General features: G+C 38.6%; 1 protein-coding gene across 1 annotated transcript; it reads left to right on the top strand.

Annotated features, from left to right (window-relative positions):
- The first annotated feature begins 16,121 nt into the window (after positions 1-16,121).
- On the top strand, positions 16,122-23,470 carry LOC138349255 (uncharacterized). The gene is made up of 5 exons (XM_069299572.1): positions 16,122-16,271; positions 21,685-21,771; positions 22,075-22,464; positions 22,580-22,752; positions 23,074-23,470. The coding sequence occupies exons 1-5, from the start codon at positions 16,122-16,124 to the stop codon at positions 23,468-23,470; spliced, it is 1,197 nt and encodes a 398-aa protein (XP_069155673.1).
- The last annotated feature ends 4,394 nt before the right edge of the window (positions 23,471-27,864 follow it).

Below are 27,864 nucleotides of genomic sequence, written 5' to 3'. Positions count from 1 at the left end.
TCTAAATGAGAATATAAATATATAAAACATATCAAAATACGATGAATAACAAATATAAACAAGAACTTAATAAAATAATCATGGCAAAAATAAAAGATTAAGATATAAACAAAATAGACTAAATAGTAATATATTTGCAGAAATTTGTGAAAAATCTATAATAGCACAAATAAATACTATTTTATATCTAGAAATACAAATAAATAATCTAGAATATAAACTACAACATAATTTATAAATGAATAAGGAAGAATATGCAATAGACGACAAAATATTTGAAAACTATGAATGATTAAAAATAAGGATAATATTTTCTAATAAAGGAAGAAGATATAAGAAAATAGGTGACAATTTAAGTTTCATGTTAGAAAAAGAAACGGGTAAATTAAAAGATAGTTTAACTGCTATGGTGAGGATAGTAAAAGAAAAAGAAGAAATAGATAGAAAAATGAAAATTGAAAAAATAAAACATCAAGCGAAAAAAGAAGTACAACTGTAATAACCCGGAAGGTCATTTTTGGAAATTTAGAATATTTGCTTAACTTGAATTAATTAATGAATGGGTGGTCATAGATAATGAATTAATAAATAGTTAGTGGGCTAATGTGATAATTTATTTAAGATCCTGTACCATTTGTCCCTCATATATTAAAATAAGTGAGTAAAATTTTTCACTTTTAGAACATAATTAAATTAGAAAAAATAATAATAAAAAGAAAAAGAAGAAAAGGGCAAAGGGTTTTTGGCATTGCAGCTACGAACTGCTCCAGGTAATTTCTTCTCTCTGCATTAATTTCTCAAGGCTTCCTTATTGTTGCACACATATGTATATATATAAGAATGTATGGTAGGAAGAAAGAGAATTAACCAACCTTTAAAATTTTAATTATTTTATAATATTTTTGATGGTTGTAAAAAAAATTTAAATAATAATAATAACCTAATCATTGGCAATGATTGCCAAGATATGATCTAATATCTATATGTTTGGAAAATTTGGATGCAGATTATTAAATCTGCAAAAAATTTTTCCATTTCGTAAAATCATCAACTTTAATATTTTCTTTTATTTTATTTATTTTTCTTTTCTTATTGTTCACATTATAAAATAAGATATTATTAAATTGGGTTGTTGGAAGTGATTGGAAAGAAAAATCTATCTAAAAATTTGTATGTTGTAAAGTTGAGAATGTATCAGGATAGTGACCTCTACTATTTGAGTCTTTGACTAGATGGAAGTATTGGAGAGTAAATTTATAGAAATATCCTTACTATTGTTAGCATATTATAATTTAATTTTGTTATACTAAGATAGATAATTAATTGTTGGTGAATTATTAGAATTGGTATTGAAAAGAAAAAGAGGGACTTAACCTTAGACTTGGAACTTGGAAAATATAATAGTTGAAATGTTAGTTGGCATCAAGAATTACGAACTTGATTATAAATTTTGGGTGAATTTTTAGGTCAAGATTAAATACACAAAAGTGTGAGTGTTGTTAGTTCTAAAACCATATTGTGAATATATATACTTGCACAGATTGCATCGATTTGGAAGCTCAATGGAAAGGGAAGGCTCAAGTCCCAGAGTGATTATTCGAGTGGTTAAGGCAAGTGGATTTCGAAACCCTTGATAAGCGTATGAAGCTCGTGTATTTTCTTGTGTGGTATTGAGAATGACTTGGAGACTTGTTACTTATTTGTTGGTGTTGTATTCCTTGTAGTCAATTGCGCTTTGTTATCAAAATGGTTATCTCTACATTTTCATTTGAGCATGTCATTTGCATTGTATCTGAGAGATGGTTTTGGTAGGAGGATGTACAATTTCGAGGGTCGTATCGCGCGCTCCGATGAATATTATATTTCGAGGGACGTATCGCGCGCTACAAAAGTTACTATTATCGAGGGTCGTGTCGTGCGCCGCAACAGATGCATGGACAGATATGTCCCCCATGGGTCCCGAACTGAAATACTGCGGGTGTGTATCGTTAAGAAAGACATGCAGCACTATATTTGACATGCATCTTATGGCATTGCACATTTTATTATTAATGAACTTGAATACGTGTTTTGCTGATCTTGTGAGTATTCTCTGTGAAGCTTGTGACTGTTGAACATATTGAGAATGTGTAAACTGATAGAGTGTGGTTATTGAGTTGTGTGTTTGGTAAACTGTAAACTGTTAGGCTGTAGCGTGGAGGTTTAGATAGGGTGTAAGGAGTACCTGTATTTTGTTCACTTTACTTGTGATTAGAGGTTTGCTTGATGGTAACCGCGTGGTTTGGTACTCACCCCTTGCTTCTACAAATTCTTATAGGTTACGAGCCCGGATCATTGTGATACCTGTCATTCTTTTAATTTTCGACGCATATTGTGGAGTGTTGTGAGGTAGTTGCTCGTCATCTCAGCGAACTTTCCTACTCCAGTTTATGTCTTTGTTTTTACTTGAAAGACAACTTCATTTTAGACTTCTATTTTATTTCAATTTTAATATGTACATTAGAGACTTGTGTACGTGACAACCTGATTTTGGGGATTGGATTAATATGACATGGTTTCATAATAGGAATTGTTGTTGGATTGTCATTTACTTCCGCACTTTGTTAGGTATTTGGTTTTAGGCTGACTAGTCTTGGTGGGATAAGACGAGTGCCATCACACCCATTTTTGGATCGTGACAAAATGGTATCAAAGCCCTAGGTTCATAGGTCTCACGTGTATACAATCCGAGTCTACGTAGAGTCTCAAGGATCAGTACTGAGACGTCTGTACTTATCTCTGAGAAGCTATAAAGATTACTAGGAAACTTCTTTTTGTTCATTCTTTCTCATCGTGCGTAGTTACATTTATTAGCACTAAGTTGTTGTATATTCTTTTGATAGATGACGAGGACTAGAACTAACGTTACTTGTGGTAGAGGGGACGCACTTCCCGAGGCAGTTATTGAGTCCCCAACTAGGGGTAGGGGTAGATCTCGAGCTAAAGGTCATACTCGTGGTACGATAGTAGCCAGAGGTCGTGGCCGTGGAGCAGCACCAAAGAGAGGTCGTGCTAGAGAGGTCTCTCCAGAACCTCAGATTGATGGCAGAGAGGACCAGGTTCCTCCAGAGCCTGTAGTCACACCTTTGCTTCAGGATACACTATTGAGGGTGTTAAGTGTGCTAGAGGTCTTTTCTGAGGGTGGTGGTGTGACCGCCACACCACATGACTCTCATACTCGAGAGGGGGCTCAGACCCGAGAGCAGCAACAAGCTCCAATTGTCCAGGATGCGGTGGGGCAAACTACCAGTAGATCCCGCGGTTCAGAATGATGTTGCACCAGCAATTGGGGGTCAAGTTGCATCGATGGTTGTTCTGACAGAGGATGATCAACGTAGGTCTGAGAGATTTTGAAAGATGGATCCACCTTAGTTTCAGGGTGGGAAGAGCGAGGACACTCATGAGTTTCTAACTACCTGCCGAGAGTTACTAGAGGTGGTTGGATTAGCTGAGTCACATGGGGTTCGATATGCTACAATCCAACTTTGTGGACCACCGAGAGACTGTTGGAGGACTTATTCGGGGGTTTTTCCAATTGGATCTCCTCCAGTGACTTGATAGCAGTTTGCTAATGTATTCCAAGATTGTTTTATCCCATGGAGCATGAGAGAGGAGAGTCGCTTGAGGTTTGAGAGTTTGAGGCATGATGGTTTATCGGTTACAGAGTATGAGGTGCATTTTTTCCAGTTGTCTAGGCATGCGTTGGACATTATTCCAAATGAGACAGAGAGAATCCGCAGATTTGTTAGGGGATTGACTTTCTCTATTAGGTCAGCTGTGTTTCGAGCATTTAGGGAGGGGGCTTCTTCCAGTCCATTGTGAGCGCCGCCAAAGAGGCTGAATAGATGGAGAGAGAGGAGTTTGGGGACCCTAAAAGGGACCGTATATCAGGCCAGCTTCATGGTGCCTCATCGGGAGGTAGGGGATCACAGAGAGTGAGTGGTTCTTTTCAGCAGCGGGGACCTATTCATGCATCTATGCCGACATTTTAGGGTGGCCAGACAAGTAGGGGTTCTTATAGCCCGGGTCAGGGCTCGTACGGTACACAGCAGCGACCTACAGGGCGAGGAAATTATAGTGGGTTTTGAGGGTCAACATAGCAGTTCCCAGGTCAGAGATTTTGTCTTACTTGTGGAGATCCCGATCATCTAATGCGGTAGTGTACTTCTCAAAGGGGTTGTGGTGGACCTCACTTAATTCTTCACTCCAGACTAGACCACCAGCACCACAGGGTAGAGGTCGTGGCAGAGTTCAGTCAGGTAGAGGTGATAGGGTTTCTAGTAGTTGTGTTGCAGCTTAGCAGAGTAAGGTTAGAGATACAACCCAGGCTGGAGGTGGACGAGGAGGCCACTGCTATTCTTTCCCCGGGAGACCTGAGGCGAAGACCTCTTATCTGTCTACGTATTTTGCTGCTAAATTTGATATGATATGTGATAGCATGACTGTACCTATTCGTGTTTCTACACCCATGGGTAAGCCCTTAGTGGTGGATCGAGTGTATCGATCCTGTCTTGTTTCTTTGGCTGGGTATGACACTTGGGTAGACTGAATCATTCTAGGGATGGTAAACTTTGTTGTTATCTTGGGTATGGATTGGATTTCTCCTTATCATGCTATCCTTGATTGTAATGCTAAGATTGTGACTATAGCAATGCCTGGTGTTCCGAGGGTTGAGTGGAAGAGTGTTAGTGGTTCTTATCCTAGCAAGGTTATCTCTTCTATCTGAGCTCAGAGATTGATGGAGAGGGGGTGTTTGTCTTACTTAGCATTTATTTGCGATACTAGTGTTGAACCACCTCCCATTGACTCTGTTCCCGTGACTCAGAAGTTCCTCGATGTATTTCATTCTGATCTTCCAGGTGTTCCTCCCGATAGGGATATCGATTTTGCTATTGATTTGGAGCCGGGCACTAAGCCTATTTCTATACCTCCATATCGTATGGCCTCAGCAGAGTTGAAATAATTGAAGGATCAGTTGCAGGATTTATTGAGTAAGGGTTTTATTCGCCCAAGTGTATCACCTTGGGGTGCCCCTGTATTGTTTGTGAAAAAAAAGGTTGGGACTATGAGAATGTGTATTGATTACAGACAGTTGAACAAGGTAACAGTGAAGAATAAGTATTCCCTTCCGCGTATTGATGACTTATTTAATCAGTTACAGGGAGCATCATTGTTCTCCAAAATTGATTTGAGGTATGGGTATCTTCAGTTGAAGATTAGGGCATCATTCATGGAGTTGATGAATGGGGTGTTTCGACCATACCCTTATTCTTTTGTGATTGTTTTCATCGATAACATCTTGGTTTACTCTAAGACTGAGGAGGACCATGTCCTACACATAAGGATTGTACTTCTGAGGTTGAGAGAAGAGAAGTTGTATGCCAAGTTCTCAAAGTGTGAGTTATGGCTTACTTCTGTGACATTCTTGGGACACGTGGTGTCCAAGGAGGGTATTAGTGTAGATCCGGCAAAAATTGAGGCACTTAGAGGCTGGACGCGACCTACTTCACCTACAGAGATTCGGAGTTTTGTAGGATTGGAAGGCTACTGTTACGACCCAAAACGAGTCATGAGTAGCACCCACACTTAACCTACTAGGTGAGCGAACCAAAATATTTAAACCCCAACATTTACCAATAGTTCAACTATGAATAACAAAAGTAATGCGGAAGATCCAAAACTTATTAATGTAACCAATTAATAAGCTTCTAAAGTTTAACACTTATTATTCCCAATATCTAGAAGTCATCACGTCAAGAACATCTATCCTCAAATTACCACGTCTAAGAGTATTTAAGAAACTAAAATAAGTAAAAATATGGCCCATGTCTGAAATTCAAAGACATCAAGACGTGAATGAGGGAATCCAGCATGAGCTAGAAATAATAGCTCACCCTGAACTCTAATGTGCTGGAGACTGACTAAAGCTGAGGGCGAGTCAAAGTCAATGGTACACTTGCTGCACTCCACAAAGAACAAGGAAAAAAATACAAGTAGGGTTCAGTACAAGGAACACGTACTGAGTAGGTATTATCGGTCATTTCAAAATAGAAACCAATATACATTGAATAATAATATAAAATCAACTACAATACTTAACAGGTGGCAAACAACAAACACATGAACCATTGACAACAACACCATAATAGGTACACCATCAATCACAACATCAAGCACACCTATGAGGACTCATGCCTCCACACTATACTCATTTGGGAAATAGGTTCTTTGAGTTTGAGTATATTAAATTAATTGAAGATTCATTTCCTTTAATGTTATCGTGTCGGAACGTGGCACTCCGATCCCATACTATCGTGTCGGAATGTGACACTACGATCCAATTATATCATTATTTTATTTCATCAAGCCTTCTTTATTCAAGGCATAATTTTAATAGAAAGGGTTCAAAATTAGAAATTCAACCGTCTCATAATATTAGGCCAACCACAGACCACACAATCAAGACATTCAACCACACAATCAAATACATATGAGACTTTACAATATCACTCAATACATATCAATCGCTATTGAGAGTTTATCTATCAATAGAAATAAACAATAACCTACCTCCACCGAAGAACCAAAGTCAAACAACTACTTCTCCAATGCCTATCCTTTCCTTATTGCCTCCGAACCCTTCCAATCTATCAAGTATATATATACATAAGGTGTAGGTTAACAAAACCATAAACACTCCGATTATTCTGTGTCTAGCCATACCCATCCATTCACCTAATTCTATAATCAATTTCCTAAAGTTTAAACGTAAGGGTAAGTTCTATTTACTCTTATTAGCATAACTTTAATGTAATTCATATAATATACTACACCTTATATTTAATTACCTATCTCAATATATCAAAATATAGTTTATAATATAATAACAACATTGAAATTTTTAAAAGTTAAAGCGACTGGTTAAGGAACCAGTGGCAGCGAACACTTCACAATATACCCACCCTTTTATATTCTAATTCTTAAAAATGAAATTCAATTATTTTCTTGCAGTTTCTTCGATCTATCTACTAACACAAGGCGAACCAAACCTTAGCTTATTTTCCATTAAATTTCACATGAGAAAATGGAGGAATATCCACGTCAATTCAATTATTATTTAAAAAATATATGTGACCCATCTTACCATGATTTGTAAGGCAAATTTCCTTCTCATTCAAAATAATCTCACTGGAAATTTACCCAGGGAGACAAATTTTCCTCCAACAACCTAATACCACTATCTATTCTAGATTCGTATCATGCGATACTTATATAATAATAATCATAACACTACCACCGTTATAACCTCGTCCTTTCAAATATCTCTTCTAATTCCAATACTATAGTAATATTACATTATATAATAAATATGACCATGCACATATAACCAATATCTAAGTAAAATTTTGATTACCTGATGAGATAATTGTTTCTTCACTGTAGATAAGGTTTTCAACGCTAAACCCTTATTTCCCCTTTTCAGAATATTTCCTCCTAATTATTATATGACTGACTTATTATAAGAGTGGTGAAAGTTACCAACTATTTATTTTACTATTAACCTCTTTTTCCACCAAGTAAATAGATTATGAAAATTACCCCACTAAATTAATAATTATAATTATGAATATTCCAAATCACCCATTTAAATCTATAGGAAAGTATTTTCAGACATAAAAAGTTCTAGTGCTCAAAACGATCGAAAATGTTCGTTACAATAGATACAAATTTACCCATCGTTCATCCTCGAACGATCAAAAGAAGGATGAGGGCGAGAAAGAGTACCTGAATCGGTAAAAAGATGTGGATATCTTATATGCATATCAGCCTCACTCTCCCAAGTGGACTCTTCAACTTGCCGATTCTTCCATTGAACCTTGATAGAAGCAATATCTTTTGATCTCAATTTGCGGACCTCCCTATCTAGAATAGCAATATGCTCTTCTTCATAAGACAGATTCTCATCAAGAAGAATTGAATCCCAATGAATAATATATTTTCCATCACCATGGTATTTTTTCTGCATAGACACTTGAAATACCAGGTGCATTCCTGACAACCCTGGAGGCAATGTCAATTCATAGGCCACCTCCCCCACGTGCTACAGAACTTCAAATGGACCAATATACCTCGGACTAAGCTTACCTCGCTTACCAAACCACATCACACCTTTCATGGGTGAAACCTTCAGCAAGACTTGTTCACCCTCCATAAAATCGAAGTCCCTAACCTTTCGATCTGCATATTCCTTTTGCCTACTCTGAGCTTCTAAAAGATTTTCTTGAATAAATTTCACTTCCTCTAATGATTCCCTCAAAACATCAGTACCCCAAGTTCTAACCTCAAATGCATCAAACCAACCAATGGGGGACCTACATCTCCTCCCATACAATGCCTCAAATGACGCCATACCAATACTTGAGTGATAGCTATTGTTGTATGAAAACTCTGCTAAAGGTAAAAATTTATCCCAATGACCACCAAACTCTATCACACATGCACGAAGCATGTCCTCCAACACTTGAATTGTTCACTCAGACTGCCCATTAGTCCGAGGGTGTAATGCATTACTAAGATCTAATCTAGTACCTATTCAACATGTAGGGTCCTCCAAAACTTAGAAGTAAATTGCGTACCTTTATCTGATATGATGGAAAGTGGAACTCCATGCAATCAAACAATTTCCGAGATATAGAGCTTGGATAACTTCTCTGCATTGTAAGTCATCTTGACCGGAATGAAGTGAGCAGACTCAGTTAACCTGTCAACAATTACCCAAATAGAATCAAACTAACCCAATGTCTTTGAAAAACCAACTACGAAATCCATTGCAATCTTTCCCACTTCCATTCACGAATGGGCATTCTCTGAAGTGTCCCTCCAGGCCTTAGGTGTTCATACATTACCTGCTGACAATTTGGGCATTAGGCAACAAAATCCACAACGTCACACTTCATTTTACTCCACCAATAATGTTGCCTTAGATCACGATGCATCTTGGTTGCACCAGGATGTATAGAATACCTCGAACTATGAGCCTCTTTAAGAATACTGTGAGTCAAATCATCAACACGAGGCACACATACTCTTCCCTTAATTCTCAAGACGCCTTTCTCATCAATTATTGCCTCTTTAGCCTCTCCTTACAATACCATATCTCGAATTCGACTCACCTTCTCATCAGCAAACTTCTTTCCCTTAATCTTGTCAAGAAAGGAAGATCTTGTCTCCATAGAGGCCAAAAATCCCCCTTTCTCTAGTAATTCCAGCCTCATAAAGTCATTAGCCAAAGTCTGAACCTCTCTAGACGATGGGCGTCTAGAAACCTGTAAGTGGGCTAAACTATCCATGCTCCCTGTTATTCTACTTAAGGCATCTGCCACAACATTAGCTTTTCCAGGGTGATATAAGATAGTAATATCATAATCTTTCAATAATTCCACCCACCTTCTCTGCCTCAAATTTAAATCCTTCTGAGTAAAGACATATTGTAGACTATGATGATCTATGTAAATTTCACACTTGACCCCATATAGGTAATGCCTGTAGTACTTCAATGCAAATACAACTGCAGCCAACTCCAAATCATGGGTCAGATAGTTACGTTCATGCATTTTCAATTGCCTCGAAGCATAAGCAATTACATTCCTCTCCTGCATTAGCACTGCACCTAAACCAGAATAAGATGTATCACAATAAACAATAAAATTCTTACCTTCCACTAACAATGTAAGAATTGGCGCAGTAGTCAACAAGGTCTTATGTTTTTGGAAGCTTTCTTTACATTCATCCAACCATACAAATGGAACATTCTGCTTAGTCAAATTTGTCAGCTGCAAAGCAATAGAAGAAAATCCCTTGACGAATCGACGGTAATAGCTAGCTAAACCAACAAAGCTCCTTATCTCTGAAACATTAGTAGGTCTTACCCATCTCTTCACTACTTTAATCTTAAAAGGATCCACCATCACTCCATCCTTAGAAACAACGTGCCCAAAGAAGGACACTAAATCGAGCCAAAACTCACACTTGGAGAATTTGGCATAAAGTCTTTTCTCCCTTAACAACTCCAATACAATTCTTAAATGCTCCTCATGTTCTTTCCTGCTCTTTAAGTATATCAGTATATCATCAATAAATACAATAAGAAAGAGGTCCATATATGGCTTAAAAATCCCGTTCATCAGGCCCATGAAAGCAGCAGGGGCATTCGTAAGCCCAAAAGATATTACTAAGAATTCATAATGCCCATACCTAGTTCAAAAAACAGTCTTTGGCACACCTGTTGCCCGTATTTTCAATTGATGATAACCGGATCTCAAATTAATTTTGGAGAAGACACCAGCACCTTGTAACTGATCGAACAAATAATCAATTCGACGAATGGGATACTTGTTCTTAATAGTTACCTTATTCAGCTTCCTGTAGTCTATGCACATCCGAAAACTTCCATCTTTCTTCTTCACAAATAAAACAGGAACACCCCAACGGGATGCACTTGGTCTTATAAAACCTTTACCTAACAAATCCTAAAGTTGGGCCTTTAACTCCCTTATCCCGGCTGGAGCCATTCTATAAGGGGGAATGGAAATGGGGCAAGTACCTGGCTCCAGATCAATACAAAAATCAATATCACTATCCGGTGGCATTCCAGGAAGGTCTGCAGGAAAAAAATCCAGAAACTCACGGACTATCAAAACAGACTCGATCGAAGGTACTTTAGAAGTATCATCCCTGAGATGTGCCAAGAAAGCTAAACAACCCTTACTCACCATCCTCTTAGCACGAAGAAAAGAGATAATATGAACTGCAGTGGAAATATAGTCACCCTCCCACACTAGCGGATCTGTCCCAGGCATGGACAATGTCAATGTTTTAGCATTACAATCTAAGATAGCAAAATTTAGAGAAAGCCAGGTCATACCTAAAATTACATCAAAATCAACCATTTGTCACGACCCAAAACGAGTCATGAGTAGCACCCACACATAACCTACTAGGTGAGCGAACCAACAAATTTAAACTCCAACATTTACCAATAGTTTAACTATGAATAACAAAAATAATGCGGAAGATCCAAAACTTATTAATGTAACCAATTAAATAAACTTCTAAAGTTTAACACTTATTATCCCCAAAATCAGGAAGTCATCACATCAAGAACATGTATCCTCAAATTACCAAGTCTAAGAGTATTTAAGAAACCAAAATAAGTAAAAAGATGGCCCATGTCTGAAATTCAAAGACATTAAGACGTGAATGAGGGAATCCAGCACGAGCTAAAAATAATAGCTCACCCTGAAATCTAATGTGCTGGAGACTGACTAAAGCTGAGAGCGAGTCGAAGTAAATGGTATACTTGCTACACTCCACAAAAGAACAAAGAATAAAATACAACATAACCTACCTCCACCGAAGAACCAAAGTCAAACAACAACTTCTCCAATTCCTTTCCTTTCCTTATTGCCTCTGAACCCTTCAAATCTATTAAGTATATAAATACATAAGGTGTAAGTTAAAAAGACCATAAACACTCCGATTATTCTGTGTCTAGCTATACCCATCCATTCACCTAATTCTATAATCAATTTCCTAAAGATTAAACTTAAGGGTAAGTTCTATTTACTCTCATTAGCACAACTTTAATGTAATTCATATAATATACTACACCTTATATTTAATTACCTATCTCAATATATCAAAATATAGTTTATAATACAATAACAACATTGCAATTTTTAAAAGTTAAAGCCACTGGTTAAGGAGCCTGTGGCAGCGAACACTTCACAATATACCCACCCTTTTATATTCCAATTCTTAAAAATGAAATTCAATTATTTTCTTGCAGTTTCTTCGATCCAGCTACTAACACAAGGCAAACCTAACCTTAGTTTATTTTCCATTAACTTTCACGTGAGAACAGGGAGGAATAGCCACGTCAATTCAATTATTATTTAGAAAATATATGTGACCCATCTTACCATGATTTGTAAGGCAAATTTCCTTCTCATTCAAAATAATCTCACTGGAAATTAACCCAGGGAGACAAATTTTCCTCCAACAACGTAATACAACTATCCATTCTAGATTTCTATCATGCCATAATTATATAATAATAATAATCATAACACTACCACCGTTATAACCTCGTCCTTTTCAATATCTCTTCTAATTCTAATACTATAGTAATATTACACTATATAACAATAATATGACCATGCACGTTTAACCAATATCCAAGTAAAATTTTGATTACCTGATGAGATAATTGTTTCTTAACTGCTGCATATAAGGTTTTCAATGCTAAACCCTTATTTCCCCTTTTCATAATATTTCCTCCTAATTATTATATGACTCATTATAGGAGTGGTGAAAATGACCCACTATTTATTTTACTATTAACCAGTTTAACCACCAACTAAATAGAATATTAAAATTACGCACTAATTTAATAATTATAATTATGAATAGTCCAAAACACCCATTTTAATCTATAGGAAAGTATTTTCAGACATCAAAAGTTCTAGTGCTCAAAACGACCGAAAATGGTCGGTACAGCTACTATCGACGATTTGTTCAAAGTTTCTCTAGTATTGCAGCTCCATTAACTAGATTGTAACGACCTGTTTAGTCGTTTTGAGCAACAGACTTCAATTCTGGAAAAACTGGCAGAAGCGACGGACCCCACGACGGACCGTCGCAGGGTCTCGTTTCAAAACACTTAGAAAATCTGAAATTTGGTACTGAAAATCGACTCTCTGAACTTCGTAACGGAGTGGCAGGACAGACCGTCACAGGTGTGACGGACCGTCAAAGGCCATTCACCCAAAATCAAGTTTTTGAACTATGCGACGGACAGCAAGACGGACCGTCGCAGGCGCGATGGCCCGTCACAGTTTGCATAATCCCAGTTGGAGTCTGCTTTCTGGTTAAGTTTTAAGGGGGCGTTTTGGACTATTCCTGCTATAATTATATATTTCGTGGGTTTATATTAATGACTCAAATTCTTGGGGGTTAAAAGAGGTACCCTTAAGTTTATTCGTGGGGTATTATTGCCATCTTTTATTCTTAATTATATACTAATTAGGGTAAAAGAAAGAGGGTTTGAATAAGAAAACAGAAAGAACAAGAAGGGAGAGAAAGAACCGATCGAGAGAAGAGGAAAGCACCAAGCTTTGAGGATTAACTTGCTTGATTTCAATTCTTCGGTAGAGGTAGGTTATGGTTTTCATGCTATTCGTAGTAAACTCTTAATAGTGAATGATATGTGTTAGTAGTATTGTAAACCCTTCTATATGCTTAATTGTATGCTTGCATGAATGATGTGATTATGTAATTATGAATAAATAAGCATGATGAAGCTATTGAATCCCAAATCTTGAAAAGAAACCCTAATCTACTTAGTTAATGATGATGCCTAGGTATAAAAGAAGGCTCGATGAACGAAAGTAGTGAGATTAGGGGATCGGGTGCCACGTTCCTGTACCAGGATAGTATATGAGGATCGGGTGTCACGTTCCGACACCAGGATAGAATATGGATCGGGTGCCACGTTCCGATACCAGGATAGTATATGAGGATCGGGTGTCACGTTCCGACACCAAGATAGAATTATGGATCGGGTGCCACGTTCCGGTACCAGGATAGTATATGAGGATCGGGTGTCACGTTCCGACACCAGGATAGAATATGGATCAGGTGCCACGTTCTGGTACCAAGATAGTATATGAGGATCGGGTGTCACGTTCCGACACCAGGATAAAATATGGATCGGATGCCACATTCCGGTACCAGGATAGAATGAGGATCGGAGTGTCACGTTCCGACACCAGGATAGTATATTGAGGAGCGGAGTGTCACGTACCGACATGAGTGGAATAAAGATAATGAATCTTGAAATATGTTAATATATTCAATCTAATGAACTGAATTCCCAAATGAGTATGATGAGGAGGTGTGAGTCCACATTGATGTGCTTGGTGTTGTAACCAAGGGTCATGGTAACTGTAAATGCTGCATGCTAAGGATATTAGTTTATTTTAGGGTATTGCTTAATACATACTGTTTTCTATTTTGAGTTGGCCGATGATATCTACTCAGTACCCGTGTTTTGTACTGACCCCTACTTTTATTGTTTTCTTCTTGTTTATTTGTGGAGTGCAGCAAACGTGCCGTCATCTTCGACTCAACCGTAATTCAAGCCAGTCTTACTACATCGGAAATTCAGGGTGAGCTAATGCTTCTAGCTCGGACTGGATCTTCTTCTTCAAGTCTTGATGCCTTGAACTTCCGGCATGGACTAGCTTTTACTTGTTTTAGCTTTTAGAATACTCTTAGTTAGTAATTGATCATAGATGTTCTTGTGATGATGACTTCCAAATTTTGGGAATAATAATTGTTATTGATTTTATTAATGAGTTTAAGTCTTCCGCATTACTTTATGTTGATATTACATCGAAATGTTAAAGTTTAGATTGGTTGGTTCGCTCACATAGGAGGGTAAGTGTGGGTGCGAGTCGCGGCCCGGATTTGGGTCGTGACAAACTTGGTATTAGAGTATTTGGTTCGTTGGTCTCATCACCCAAGAACAGGTCTTGTAGAGTCTTAAGGAACGGTAGGGGGACGCCTTTACTTTTCCTTGAGAGGCTATAAGACTTTAGGAAAATTTCACTCTTTCATTCTTTCTTTCGTGCTACTACTTGAGTCCAATTGGTATCTAGGCGATACGAATTGGTATCTGACTATCTTGACTCTCTTTCGCAGATGGTTAGAACTAGAGCAACGACTATGCCAACACCAACACCGGCCAGACAAGAAACAACTGAGCCAGCCACTGGGGCTGTGGCTCGAGGAAGAACAGCGGCAAGGGGCCATGGTAGAGGTCATGGGAGGACGTCTTCTAGGGGAAGAGGACGAGCGCCTAGCCTATCTAATACTAGGGCAGTGACTCCTCCACCGACTGAGGAAGTAATAAGAGAAGGGGGAGTATGGGGAAACTGAACAAGTGCAGAATGAGGGATTGCCGCCCCAACCTACACCAGAGATGATCAATCAGGTTCTGGCTTATCTTAGCGGGTTATCTGATCAGGGCCACACACCCCTAGTGTTTTCTGCACCAGCACCTCAGGCTCCGGAGGTACAACATGCGGCTACTATGGCTCCCCGCATGGATGTTCCATTGGAAATAGGCACGTTTCCACGCCTGACTACTGGGCCTATAATGACAAATGATCAGCATGAACTTTTCAGTAAGTTCTTGAAATTGAAACCTCCAGTCTTCAAGGGTGCGGAATCTGAGGATGCTTATGATTTTCTGGTTGACTGTCATGTGCTACTACACAAGATGGGTATAGTAGAATGGTTTGGTGTTGAGTTCGTGAGTTATCAGTTTCAAGGGAATGCCAAAATTTGGTGGCGGTCACATATTGAGTGTCAACCAACAGAGGCACCACCTATGACTTGGGCCTCATTCTCTAGCTTGTTTATGGAGAAGTATATCCCCCGAACTTTGAGGGATAGGAAAAGGGATGAGTTCTTGAGCCAAGAGCAAGGTAAGATGTCGGTCAATGCATATGAGGCTAAGTTTCGTGCATTATCCCGGTATGCCACCCAACTGTGTTTCAGTCCACAAGAGCGAATTCGCCGGTTTGTGAAGGGGTTGAGGTCAGAATTGCGGATTTCGGCCTTATAGATAGCGGCAACGGCAAAATCCTTCCAAGAGGTGGTAGACTTTGTGATAGAAGTGGAAGGAGTGAAGCCAGACGACTTCACCCCGACATCGACATCAAAAAGGTTTCGAAAGGGAGGTGAGTTTAATGGTGCTTACACTAGAGGACAGGGTTCGGGAAGTTACTCAGTCCGACCAATTCAGTCTTCACTACAGACTGTAGTTGGGGGTCCACCTCCGACCGGTCAACACTTCTCTGAGAGACCTATGCATGAACCCAGAGAGTGCTATGGATGTGGGGAGATTGGACATATTAAGAGATATTGTCCAAAACAGAGTTACAGACCTCCAAATGTTAGAGGTAGAGGTGGTCATGGCAGAGGCCGTTATTCTGGAGGACGTGGTGGTCGAGCAAATGGTGGTCACCAAAACGGCCGAGGTGATGGGCAAACTGGAGCTACTACATCACAAAAAGGTAGGGGCAACGGACAGACGAACGATAGGGCCCATTGTTACGCTTTCCCGGGGCGGTCCGAAGCAGAGGCATCTGATGCTGGCATCACAGGTAATCTTTTGGTTTGTGATTGCATGGCTTCTTTATTGTTTGATCCTGGATCCACATTTTCTTATGTATCTTCCTCATTTGCTAATGGTCTAACTTTACATTATGAATTACTTGATATGCCTATTCGTGTTTCTACTCCGGTGGGTGAGTCTGTGGTAGTTGAAAAGGTGTATAGGTCTTGTTTGGTGAACTTTGTGGGGAGCAACACTTATGTAGATTTGGTTATTTTAGAAATGGGTGATTTTGATGTAATTCTGGGTATGACTTAGCTTTCTCCGCAATTTGCGATCTTGGATTGTAATGCTAAAATGGTGACGTTAGCCAAGCCTGGGACAGATCCGTTAGTGTGGGAGGGTGACTACACTTCCAATCCGGTGCGTATCATCTCCTTTCTTCATGCTAAGAAAATGGTTAGTAAAGGGTGTTTAGATTTCTTGGCACATCTCAAGGATGACACTACCCAAGTACCTTCGATTGAGTCGGTTTCGGTAGTTCGCGAGTTTCTGGATGTGTTCCCTGCAGATCTTCCTAGTATGCCACCAGATAGGGATATTGATTTCTGTATTGACCTTGAACCGGGTACTCGCCCCATTTCGATACCCCCTTATAGAATGGCTCCCGCGGAGTTAAGAGAGTTAAAAGCCCAACTTCAAGAGTTGTTAAACAAAGGCTTTATTAGACCAAGTGCATCTCCTTGGGGTTCTCCATTTTTGTTTGTAAAGAAGAAGGATGGGAGTTTTCGAATGTGTAGAGACTACAGACAACTAAACAAGGTAACCATAAAGAACAAGTATCCTCTTCCCCGCATTGATGATTTGTTCGATCAGTTACAAGGTGCTTGTGTCTTCTCTAAGATTGACTTGAGATCCGGTTATCATCAATTGAAAATACGGGAAACGAATGTGCCAAAGACTGCTTTTCGAACGAGGTATGGGCATTACGAATTTGTAGTGATGTCTTTTGGTCTTACGAATGCCCCTGCTGCGTTCATGAGCTTGATGAACGGGATTTTTAAGCCATATTTGGACCTCTTCGTGATCGTATTTATTGATGATATATTTGTATACTCAAAGAACAAGAAGGAACATGAAGAGCATTTGAGAATGGTATTGGAAATGTTGAGGGAGAAAAAGCTTTATGCCAAGTTCTGTAAGTGTGAGTTTTGGCTAGATGCAGTGTCCTTCTTGGGGCACGTGGTTTCTAAAGAAGGAGTGATGGTGGATCCTTCTAAGATTGAGACAGTAAAGAATTGGGTAAGACCTACTAATGTGTCAGAAATAAGGAGCTTTATTGGGTTAGCTAGCTACTACCGCCGATTTGTCAAGGGATTCTCTTATATTGCTTCCCAATTGACGAACTTGACTAAGCAGAATGTTCCATTTGTATGGTCGGACGAATGTGAGGAAAGCTTTCAGAAGCTCAAGACTTTGTTGACTACCGCATCTATCCTTACCTTGCCAGTAGAGGGTAAGAACTTCATTGTTTATTGTGATGCATCCTATTCTTGTTTGGGTGTAGTACTAATGCAAGAGAAGAGTGTGATTGCTTATGCTTCAAGGCAATTAAAAGTGCATGCACGTAACTATCCAACTCATGATTTGGAATTGGCTGCGGTAGTGTTTGCATTAAAGCAATGGAGACACTATTTATATGGGGTTAAGTGTGAGGTCTACACGGATCATCGTAGCCTTTAGTATGTCTTTACTCAGAAAGATTTGAACTTGAGACAGAGGAGATGGATGGAACTACTGAAGGACTACGACATCACTATTTTGTATCACCCGGGAAAGGCGAATGTTGTAGCGGATGCTTTAAGTAGAAAGGCGGGAAGCATGGGAAGTCTAGCTCACTTGCAAGCCTCTAGACGTCCATTGGCTAGAGAGGTTCAGACTCTGGCTAACGACTTGATGAGGTTAGAGGTAAATGAGAAGGGAGGATTGTTGGCTTCTGTGGAAGCAAGATCTTCCTTTCTTGACAAGATTAAGGGAAGACAGTCTGATGATGAGAAACTGCAGAATTCAAGATAAGGTATTGTGAGGAGAGGCTAAGGAAGCACAAATTGATGAGGAAGGTGTTTTGAGGATCAAGGGAAGGGTATGCGGGGGCGTCTATGATTTGATCAATACTATTCTGACAGAGGCTCATAGTTCAAGGTATTCTATACATCCGGGTGCAACCAAGATGTATCGTGACCTAAAGCAACACTTTTGGTGGAGTAGAATGAAGCGTGATATTGTTGACTTTATTGCCAAGTGTCCAAACTGTCAACAAGTAAAGTATGAAAACCAGAGGCCCGGAGGAACACTTCAGAGAATGCCCATTCCTGAATGGAAGTGGGAGAGAATTGCAATGGACTTTGTGGTTGGTCTTCCCAAGACATTGGGAAAGTTTGATTCTATTTGGGTAATTGTTGATAGGTTAACTAAGTCTGCTCACTTCATTCCGGTCAAGGTGACTTACAATGCAGAGAAGTTAGCCAAACTTTACATCTCGGAAGTGGTGCGATTGCATGGGGTTCCACTATCCATCATATCAGATAGAGGTACGCAGTTTACTTCTATGTTTTGGAAAACATTGCATGCGGAATTGGGTACTAGGTTGGACCTTAGTACTGCGTTCCATCCTCAGACCGATGGTCAGTCTGAGAGAACGATTCAAGTGTTGGAAGATATGCTTCGTGCATGTGTGATAGAGTTTGGTGGCCATTGGGATAGCTTCTTACCCTTAGCGGAGTTTTCATACAATAATAGCTATCACTCAAGCATTGATATGGCTCCATTTGAAGCATTGTATGGTAGGAGATGTAGGTCTCCCATTGGTTGGTTTGATGCATTTGAGGTTAGGCCTTGGGGTACTGACCTTTTGAGGGATTCGATAGAGAAAGTGAAGTCTATTCAAGAAAAGCTTCTAGCGGCGCAAAGTAGACAAAAAGAATATGCAGATCGAAAGGTTAGAGACTTAGAGTTCATGGAGGGTGAACAAGTCTTGTTGAAAGATTCACCAATGAAAGGGGTGATGCGGTTTGGTAAAAGGGGTAAACTAAGTCGAAGGTACATTGGACCATTTGAAGTACTTAAGCGAGTAGGAGAGGTGGCTTATGAGTTAGCGTTGCCTCCAGGGCTGTCCGGAGTACATCCGGTATTCCATGTGTCGATGTTGAAAAGATACCATGGGGATGGAAACTACATTATCCGTTGGGATTCAGTTTTGCTTGATGAGAACTTGTCTTATGAGGAGGATCCTGTTGCTATTCTAGATAGAGAAGTTCGCAAATTGAGGTCAAGAGAGATTGCATCCATCAAGGTGAAATGGAAGAATCGACCGGTTGAAGAAGCCACTTGGGAGAAGGAGGAAGATATGCAAGAAAGATACCCACATCTGCTTACAGATTCAGGTACTCCTTTTCTCCCTTGCTTTCCTTCTTGTGATCGTTCGGGGACGAATGATGGGTAAATTGGTATCTATTGTAACGACCTCTTTAGTCGTTTTGAGCAACAGACTTCAATTCTGGAAAAACTGGCAGAAGCGACGGACCCCACGACGGACCGTCAAGGGCACGATGGACCATCGCAGAGTCTCGTTTCAAAACACTTAGAAAATCTGAAATTGGGTACTGAAAATCGACTCTCTAAACTTCGTAACAGAGTGGCAGGACGGCCCGTCACAGTTTACATAATCCCAGTTGGAGTCTGCTTTCTGGTTAAGTTTTAAGGGGGCGTTCTGGACTATTCCTGCTATAATTATATATTTCGTGGGTTTATATTAATAACTCAAATTCTTGGGGGTTAAAAGAGGTACCCTTAAGTTAATTCGTGGGGTATTATTGCCATCTTTTATTGTTAATTATATACTAATTAGGGTAAAAGAAAGAGGGTTTGAATAAGAAAACAGAAAGAACAAGAAGGGAGAGAGAGAACCGATCGAGAGAAGAGGAAAGCACCAAGCTTTGAGGATTAACTTGCTTGATTTCAATTCTTCGTTGGAGGTAGGTTATGGTTTTCATGCTAGTCGTAGTAAACTCTTAATAGTGAATGATATGTGTTAGTAGTATTGTAAACCCTTCTATATGCTTAATTGTTTGCTTGCATGAATGATGTGATTATGTAATTATGAATAAATAAGCATGATGAAGCTATTGAATCCCAAATCTTGAAAAGAAACCCTAATCTACTTTGTTAATGATGATGCCTTGGTATAAAAGAAGGCTCGATGAACGAAAATAGTGAGATTAGGGGATCAAGTGCCACGTTCCGGTACCAGGATAGTATATGAGGATCGGGTGTCACGTTCCGACGCAAGGATAGAATATGGATCGGGTGCCACGTTCCGGTACCAGGATAGTTTATGAGGATCGGGTGTCACGTTCCGACACAAGGATAGAATTATGGATCGGGTGCCACGTTCCGGTACCAGGATAGTATATGAGGATCGGGTGTCACGTTCCGACACCAGGATAGAATTATGGATCGGGTGCCACGTTCCGGTACCAGGATAGAATGAGGATCGGAGTGTCAGGTTCCGACACCAGGATAGTATATTGAGGAGCGGAGTGTCACGTACCGACATGAGGGGAATAAAGATAATGAATCTTGAAATATGTTAATATATTAAATCTGATGAACTGAATTCCCAAATGAGTTTGATGAGAAGGTGTGAGTCCTCATTGATGTGCTTGGTGTTGTAACCAAGGGTCATGGTAACTGTAAATGCTGCATGCTAAGGATATTAGTTGATTTTAGGTTATTGCTTAATACATACTGTTTTCTATTTTGAGATGGCCGATGATATCTACTCAGTACCCGTGTTTTGTACTGACCCCTACTTTTATTGTTTTCTTCTTATTTATTTGTGGAGTGCAGCAAACGTGCCGTCATCTTCGACTCAACAGTAATTCAAGCCAGTCTTACTACATCGGAAATTCAGGGTGAGCTATTGCTTTTAGCTTGGACTGGATCTTCTTCTTCAAGTCTTGATGCCTTGAACTTCCGGCATGGACTAGCTTTTACTTGTTTTAGCTTTTAGAATACTCTTAGTTAGTAATTGATCATAGATGTTCTTGTGATGATGACTTCCATATTTTGGGAATAATAATAGTTATTGATTTTATTAATGAGTTTAAGTCTTCCGCATTACTTTATGTTGATATTACATTGAAATGTTAAGGTTTATATTGGTTGGTTTGCTCAGATAGGAGGGTAAGTGTGGGTGCCAGTCGCTGCCCGGATTTGGGTCGTGACATAGATTGACTCGACTGGATGTGCATTTTCAGTGGTCTGATGAGTGTGAGCAGAGCTTTCAAAAACTCAAGACTTTTTTGACTTCAGCTCCCATGTTGACTCTACCTGTAGAGGGTGTAGACTTTAGAATGTATTGTGATGCTTCAGGAGTTGGATTGGGTGGTGTGTTGATGTAGAAGGGGAAAGTGATTGCTTATGCTTCTAGGCAATTGATGTCCCCTGAGAAGAACTACCCTACTCATGATCTCGAGTTGGAGGGTGTGGTATTTGTACTTAAGTTATGGCGTCATTATTTGTATGGAGTGCATTGTGAGATCTTCACTAACCATCGGAGTCTTCAGTATATTTTTAGTCAGAGAGATTTGAACTTGAGGCAGCGGAGATGGCTTGAGTTGCTGAAGGACTATGATTTTACCATTCTGTATCATCTGGGGAAGGCCAATGTTGTGGCCGATGCTTTGAGTAGGAAGACTCATAGCATGGGGAGTCTTGCATCTATTAGTATTGAGGAGAGACTGTTGGCTAGAAATGTTCAATTATTAGCTAACAGTCTTGTCCGATTGTAGATCTCAGAGGAGAGTGATGGGATGATTGCTTTTATTGAGGATCGATCTTCTTTAGTCGAGCAGATCCATGCATACCAGTTTAATGATGAAAAGTTATGTCTCATTCAAGACAAAGTATTAAGAGGGGAAGCTAAGGAGGCTGTCCTTGATTCTGATGGTGTCTTGAGGATCGGAGGCAGGATTTGTGTGCGCAAGAGAGGCGATTTGATTAGATTGATCCTTGAGGAGGCCCATTGTTCTTGGTATTCCATCCATCCGGGATCGGCGAAGATGTATCATGATTTGACTCAGCATTACTGGTGGTGTGGAATGAAGAGAGATATTACAGACGTTGTTTCGAGATGTTTAACTTGCCAGCAGGTCAAGTGTGAGCACCAGCGGCCCGGGGGTGTATCTCAAAGGATGTCATTCCTACTTGGAAGTGGGAACGGATTATTATAGACTTTGTTGTGGGTTTTCCTACCACATCGAGTGGTTATGACTCAATTTAGGTTATTCTTGATAGGCTGACCAAGTCTACCCACTTTATTCCGGTTCAGTTGAAGTATACAGCAGAGAAGTTAGCCGAGCTATATATCAGTCAGATTGTGCGACTACATGGAGTTCCAATTTCTATCATATCGGATCAGGGTTCACTATTTACTTCTCATTTTTGGAAGGCATTATAACATGGTCTGGGTACTCAATTAGATATGAGTACGTCATTTCACCCTTAGACAGATGGTCAATCTGAGCGGACCATTTAGGTATTAGAGATATGCTTCGAGCGTGTGTGATTGATTTTGGTGCTAGATGGGATCAACATTTACCATTAGCGGAGTTTGCCTATAATAAAAGTTATCACTCTAGCATCCAGATGGCCCATTTGAGGTGTTGAATGGAAGACAGTGTAGGTCTCCGATTGGTTGGTTTGATTCGGCGAAGATGGACTCTTTGGATACAGACTTGCTTAGAATACTATGGAGCAAGTATGTATGATTTAGTATAGATTATTGACAGTCAGAGTCGACAGAAGAGTTATGGAGACCGGAGAGTTAGAGCCTTGGTGTTTATGGAGGGTGGTCATGTTTGGCTCCGAGTATCACCCATGAAGGGTGTGATGAGGTTTGGAAAGAAGGGAAAGCTTAGCCCTGGGTTCATTGGAACTTTTGAGATTTTAAGTCGAGTGGGAGAGGTGGACTATAACTTGGCCTTGTCACCTAGTTTGTCGGCAGTTCATACTGTTTTCCATGTCTCTATGCTTCGGAAGTATATTCCGGATGAATCTCATGTGCTTTCACTTGACTCTGTGGAGTTAAGTCCAGACTTGACATTTGAGGATCAGCCTATAGCTATTTTGGATAGGCAGGTTCGCAAGCTTAGGACCAACGAGATTGCTTCAGTGAATGTGCAATGAAAGCACCGATCTGCGGGAGAGGCAACTTGGGAGACACAATATGACATGCGTGCCAGATATCCTCAACTTTTTGAAGCATCGGGTTCTTTATTTTACTTTATGTTCGAGGACGAACATGATTTTAGTGGTGGATAATGTAATAACCCGGAAAGTCATTTTTAGAAATTTTGAATATTTGCTTAAGTTGGATTAATTAATGGATCGGTGGTAATAGATAATGAATTAATAGATAGTTAGTGGGCTAATGTGATAATTTATTTAAGATCCTGTACCATTTGTCCATCATATATTAAAATAAGTGAGTAAAATTTATCACTTTTATTACATAATTAATTTAGAAAAAAATAATAATATGAAGGAAAAGAAGAAAAGGGCGAAGGGTTTTTGGCATTGCGGCTTTGAACTGCTCCAGGTAATTTCTTCTCCCTGCATTAATTGCTCAAGGCTTCCTTAATTGTTGCACACATATGTATATATATAAGAATGTATGGTAGGAAGAAAGAGAATTAACCAACCTTTAAAATTTTAATTATTTTATAATATTTTTGATGGTTGTAAAAAAAAAGAAAATTAAAATAATAATAATAACCTAATCATTGGCAATGATTGCCAGGATATGATCTAATATCTATATGATTGGAAAATTTGGATGTAGATTATTAAATCTGCAAAAAAAAAATCATTTCATAAAATCATCAATTTTAATATTTTCTTTTCTTTTATTTATTTTTCTTTTCTTATTGTTCACATTATAAAATATGATATTGTTCAATTGGGCTGTTGGAAGTGATTGGAAAGCAAAATATATGTAAAAATTTGTATTTTGTAAAGTTGAGAATGTATCAGGATAGTGACCTCTACTTATTAAGCCTTTGACTAGATGGAAGTATTGAAGAGTAAATTTATAGAAATATCCTTACTATTGTTAGCATATTATAATTTAATTTTGTTATACTAAGATAGATAACTAATTGTTGGTGAATTATTAGAGTTGGTATTAAAAAAAAAAAGAGGGACTAAACCTTAGACTTGGGACTTGGAAAATATAATAGCTAAAATGTTAGGTGGCATCAAGAATTACAAACTTGATTATTAATTTGGGGTGATTTTTAGGTCAAGATTAAACACACAAAAGTGTGAGTGTTGTTAGTTCTGAAACGTTATTGTGAATATATATACTTGCGTAGATTGCATCGATTTGGAAGCTCAACGGAAAGGGAAGGCTCAAGTCCCATAGTGATTATTCGAGTGGTTAAGTCAAGTGGATTTCTAAACCCTTGTTAAGCGTATGAAATTCGTGTATTTTCTTGTGTGGTATTGAGAATGACTTGGAGACTTGTTGCTTATTTTTTGGTGTTGCATTCCTTGTAGTAAATTGCGCTTTGTTATCAAAATGGTTATCTCTTCATTTTCATTTGAGCATGTCATTTGCATTGTATCTGAGACATGGTTGTCGTAAGAGAATGTACCATTACGAGGGTCGTATCGCGCGCCGTGATGGATATTATATCCTACGTATCGCGCGCCATGAAGGTTACTATTATCGAGGATCGTGTCGTGCGCCGCGACAGATGCATGGATAGATATGTCCCCCATGGGTTGCGTACTGAAAGACAGCTGGTGTGTTTCATTAAGAAAGACATGCATCACTATATTTGACATTGCATCTCATGGCATTGCACATTTTATTATTGATGAACTTGAACACGTGTTTTGCTGATCTTGTGAGTGTTCTCTTTGAAGCTTTTGACTGTTGAATATTGAATTGTTATTGAGAATGTGTAAACTGATAGAGTGTGGTTATTAAGTTGTGTGTTTGGTAAACTGTAAACTGTTAGGTTGTAGCGTGGAGGTTTAGATAGGGTGTAAGGAGTACCCGTATTTTGTTCACTTAACTTATGTTTAGAGGTATGCTTGTTGGGTATTGTGTGGTTTGGTACTCACCTCTTGCTTCTACAACTTTTTGTAGGTTACGAGCCCCGGTCTTCATGATACCTGTCATTCTTTTCAATTCTGAGGCATCTTGTGGAGGGTTGTGAGGTTGCTGCTCGTCATGTCAGCGAACTTTCCTACTCCAGTTTAGGACTTTATTTTTACTTGAAAGACAACTTCATTTTAGACTTCTCTTTTATTTCAATTCTAATACTTACATTAGAGGCTTGTACGTGACAACCTAATTTTGGGGATTGGATTAATATGACTTGGTTTCATAATAAGAATTGCTGTTGAATTGTCATTTACTTTCGCACTTTGTTAGATATTAGGTTTTAGGCTGACTTGCCTTGGTGGGATAAGACGAGTGCCATCACACCCATTTTTGGGTCGTGACAACAACAAATAAAAGAAGTAAAAAAAAGAAATTTTAGAATTGGAAAAAGAATTAACAATGTTGAATGAAATGTGTGAAATAAAAAAAAAGAAAAAGAATAAAAAAAGAAACTTAGCAAACGTGATAAACAAATTTAAAGAAAGATTGAAATTAGAAGATAAATTAGAAGAAAGTAATCAAGATAATCTAACTAGTATGACAGAAGTAAGAATTGATGATATCAACGATGATTTAGAAGAACAACACTAAGAGATAAGTGAAACATATACAGAACTTTTAGACGATATAGATAATATAAAAAATGTAGAAATAAATACGGGAGATATAGACAAGAATGAAAACCTAGTACATCAGGAATAAAAAATCCAAAATACTTAAATCCAACATATTATAATGTAAGTTATGAAAAATATGGTAGGGAAAAAATTTTATGGGACAAAAGATTAAATAAATGGACACCTAAACCAACAACTGAACAACATAATTTTTTAGATTTAGACTGTGTAGCAGATATAAATAAAATAATTCAATTATGGATGGGATATATATCAAAACAATTAATAGATAATAAAATAGGAATGACAGAAACACCAGGATATATGGAAAGAATACTTATAGGAACAGTAAAATTATGGTTACAAAATTTAACGGAAGAAAGTATAAAGACCTTAAGAAATAATAAAAAATTTAATAGAGAAACAGCTACAACATCTATGAAAATATTAAATAAATACGAAATAGCTATAAGAAATGAATTTAGTAGTATGACAACAGAAGTAGAACAACAAAATAAAGAAAAAGTTATAAATAGAAATTTAATGACAAAATTGACAATATGTAATATGTGTTATATAGATGAATATACATGTGCATTTAGAGAATATTATTATAAAGGAACATATAACATGGAAGAAGTAAGGAAACAAGAAAATTATAATTTACAAAATTACCAGAACCTTTTAGTTCAAAAATAATAAAAAGTTGGAATGAAGCAGAATTAACAGATACTTTAGGAGGTAGAATGAAATTCTTAAAACAATGATTTGCACAACTATGTGAAAAACATAAAGTGTAACGACCTGTTTAGTCGTTTTGAGCAGCAAATTTTAATTATGGAAAAGCTGTCTTGGTCAACGGACCCCACGACGGACCGTCGTAGGCACGACGGACCGTCGAGGGTGTCTCGTTCCAAAATACTTAGAATTTTGAAAATTGGGTACTGAAATCGACTCTCTGAACTTCGTAACGGAATGGCAGAACGGACCGTCGTGGGCACGACGGACCGTCACAGACCCTTTAATGGAATGGAGTCTCTGAACTCTGTGACGGAGCAGCAAGACGAACCGTCGCAGGCACGACGGACCGTCACAGGCTGCGTAAACCCTGACTGGGTCGGATTTCTGTTAAGTAATTTAAGGGGCGTTTTGGACTATTCCTACTTTAATTATAAAGTTAGTGGTTTAGTATTAATAACTCAATTTCATTGGGGTTAAAAGAGGTAACCTTGAGTTAATTAGTGGGTTACTATTGCCATCTTTTATATTTAATTATATGCTAATTAGGGTAAAAGAAAGAAGGTTTGAATAAGAAAAATAGAAATAACAAAGAGAGAGAGAGAGAGAGGATCGAACGAGAAAGAGGAGAAACGAGAAGAAAGCAAAGATCTTGGGAAATTGCTTGCTTGATCACGAATCTTCGGTGGAGGTAGGTTATGGTTTTTATGCTATCGTAGTAAACTCTTAATAGCGAATGATATGTATTGGGTAGTGTTGTAAACCCTTCTATATGCTTAATTGTATGCTTGCATGAATGTGATTATGTAATTGTGATAAAATAAGCATGATGAGGCTATTGAATCCAAAATCTTGAAAAACCTCTTTGTTAATGATGATGCCTTATATGAAAGAAGGCTTGATGAACTAAAGTATTGAGATTGATGATGCCTTAGTATGAGAGAAGGCTTGATGAATTAATAGAATGAGATTAATGGAGCGGGTGTCACGAACCGCCACGTAGAATTAAGGTATCAGGTGTCACGAACCGACACGTAGAATTAATGGATCGG

The sequence above is a fragment of the Solanum lycopersicum genome, chromosome 6 (genome assembly GCF_036512215.1).
Source record: "Solanum lycopersicum chromosome 6, SLM_r2.1".
NCBI lineage: Eukaryota > Viridiplantae > Streptophyta > Magnoliopsida > Solanales > Solanaceae > Solanum > Solanum lycopersicum.
Note: the sequence above shows the minus strand (reverse complement) of the source record. Positions and strands in the feature narration are given on the sequence as shown.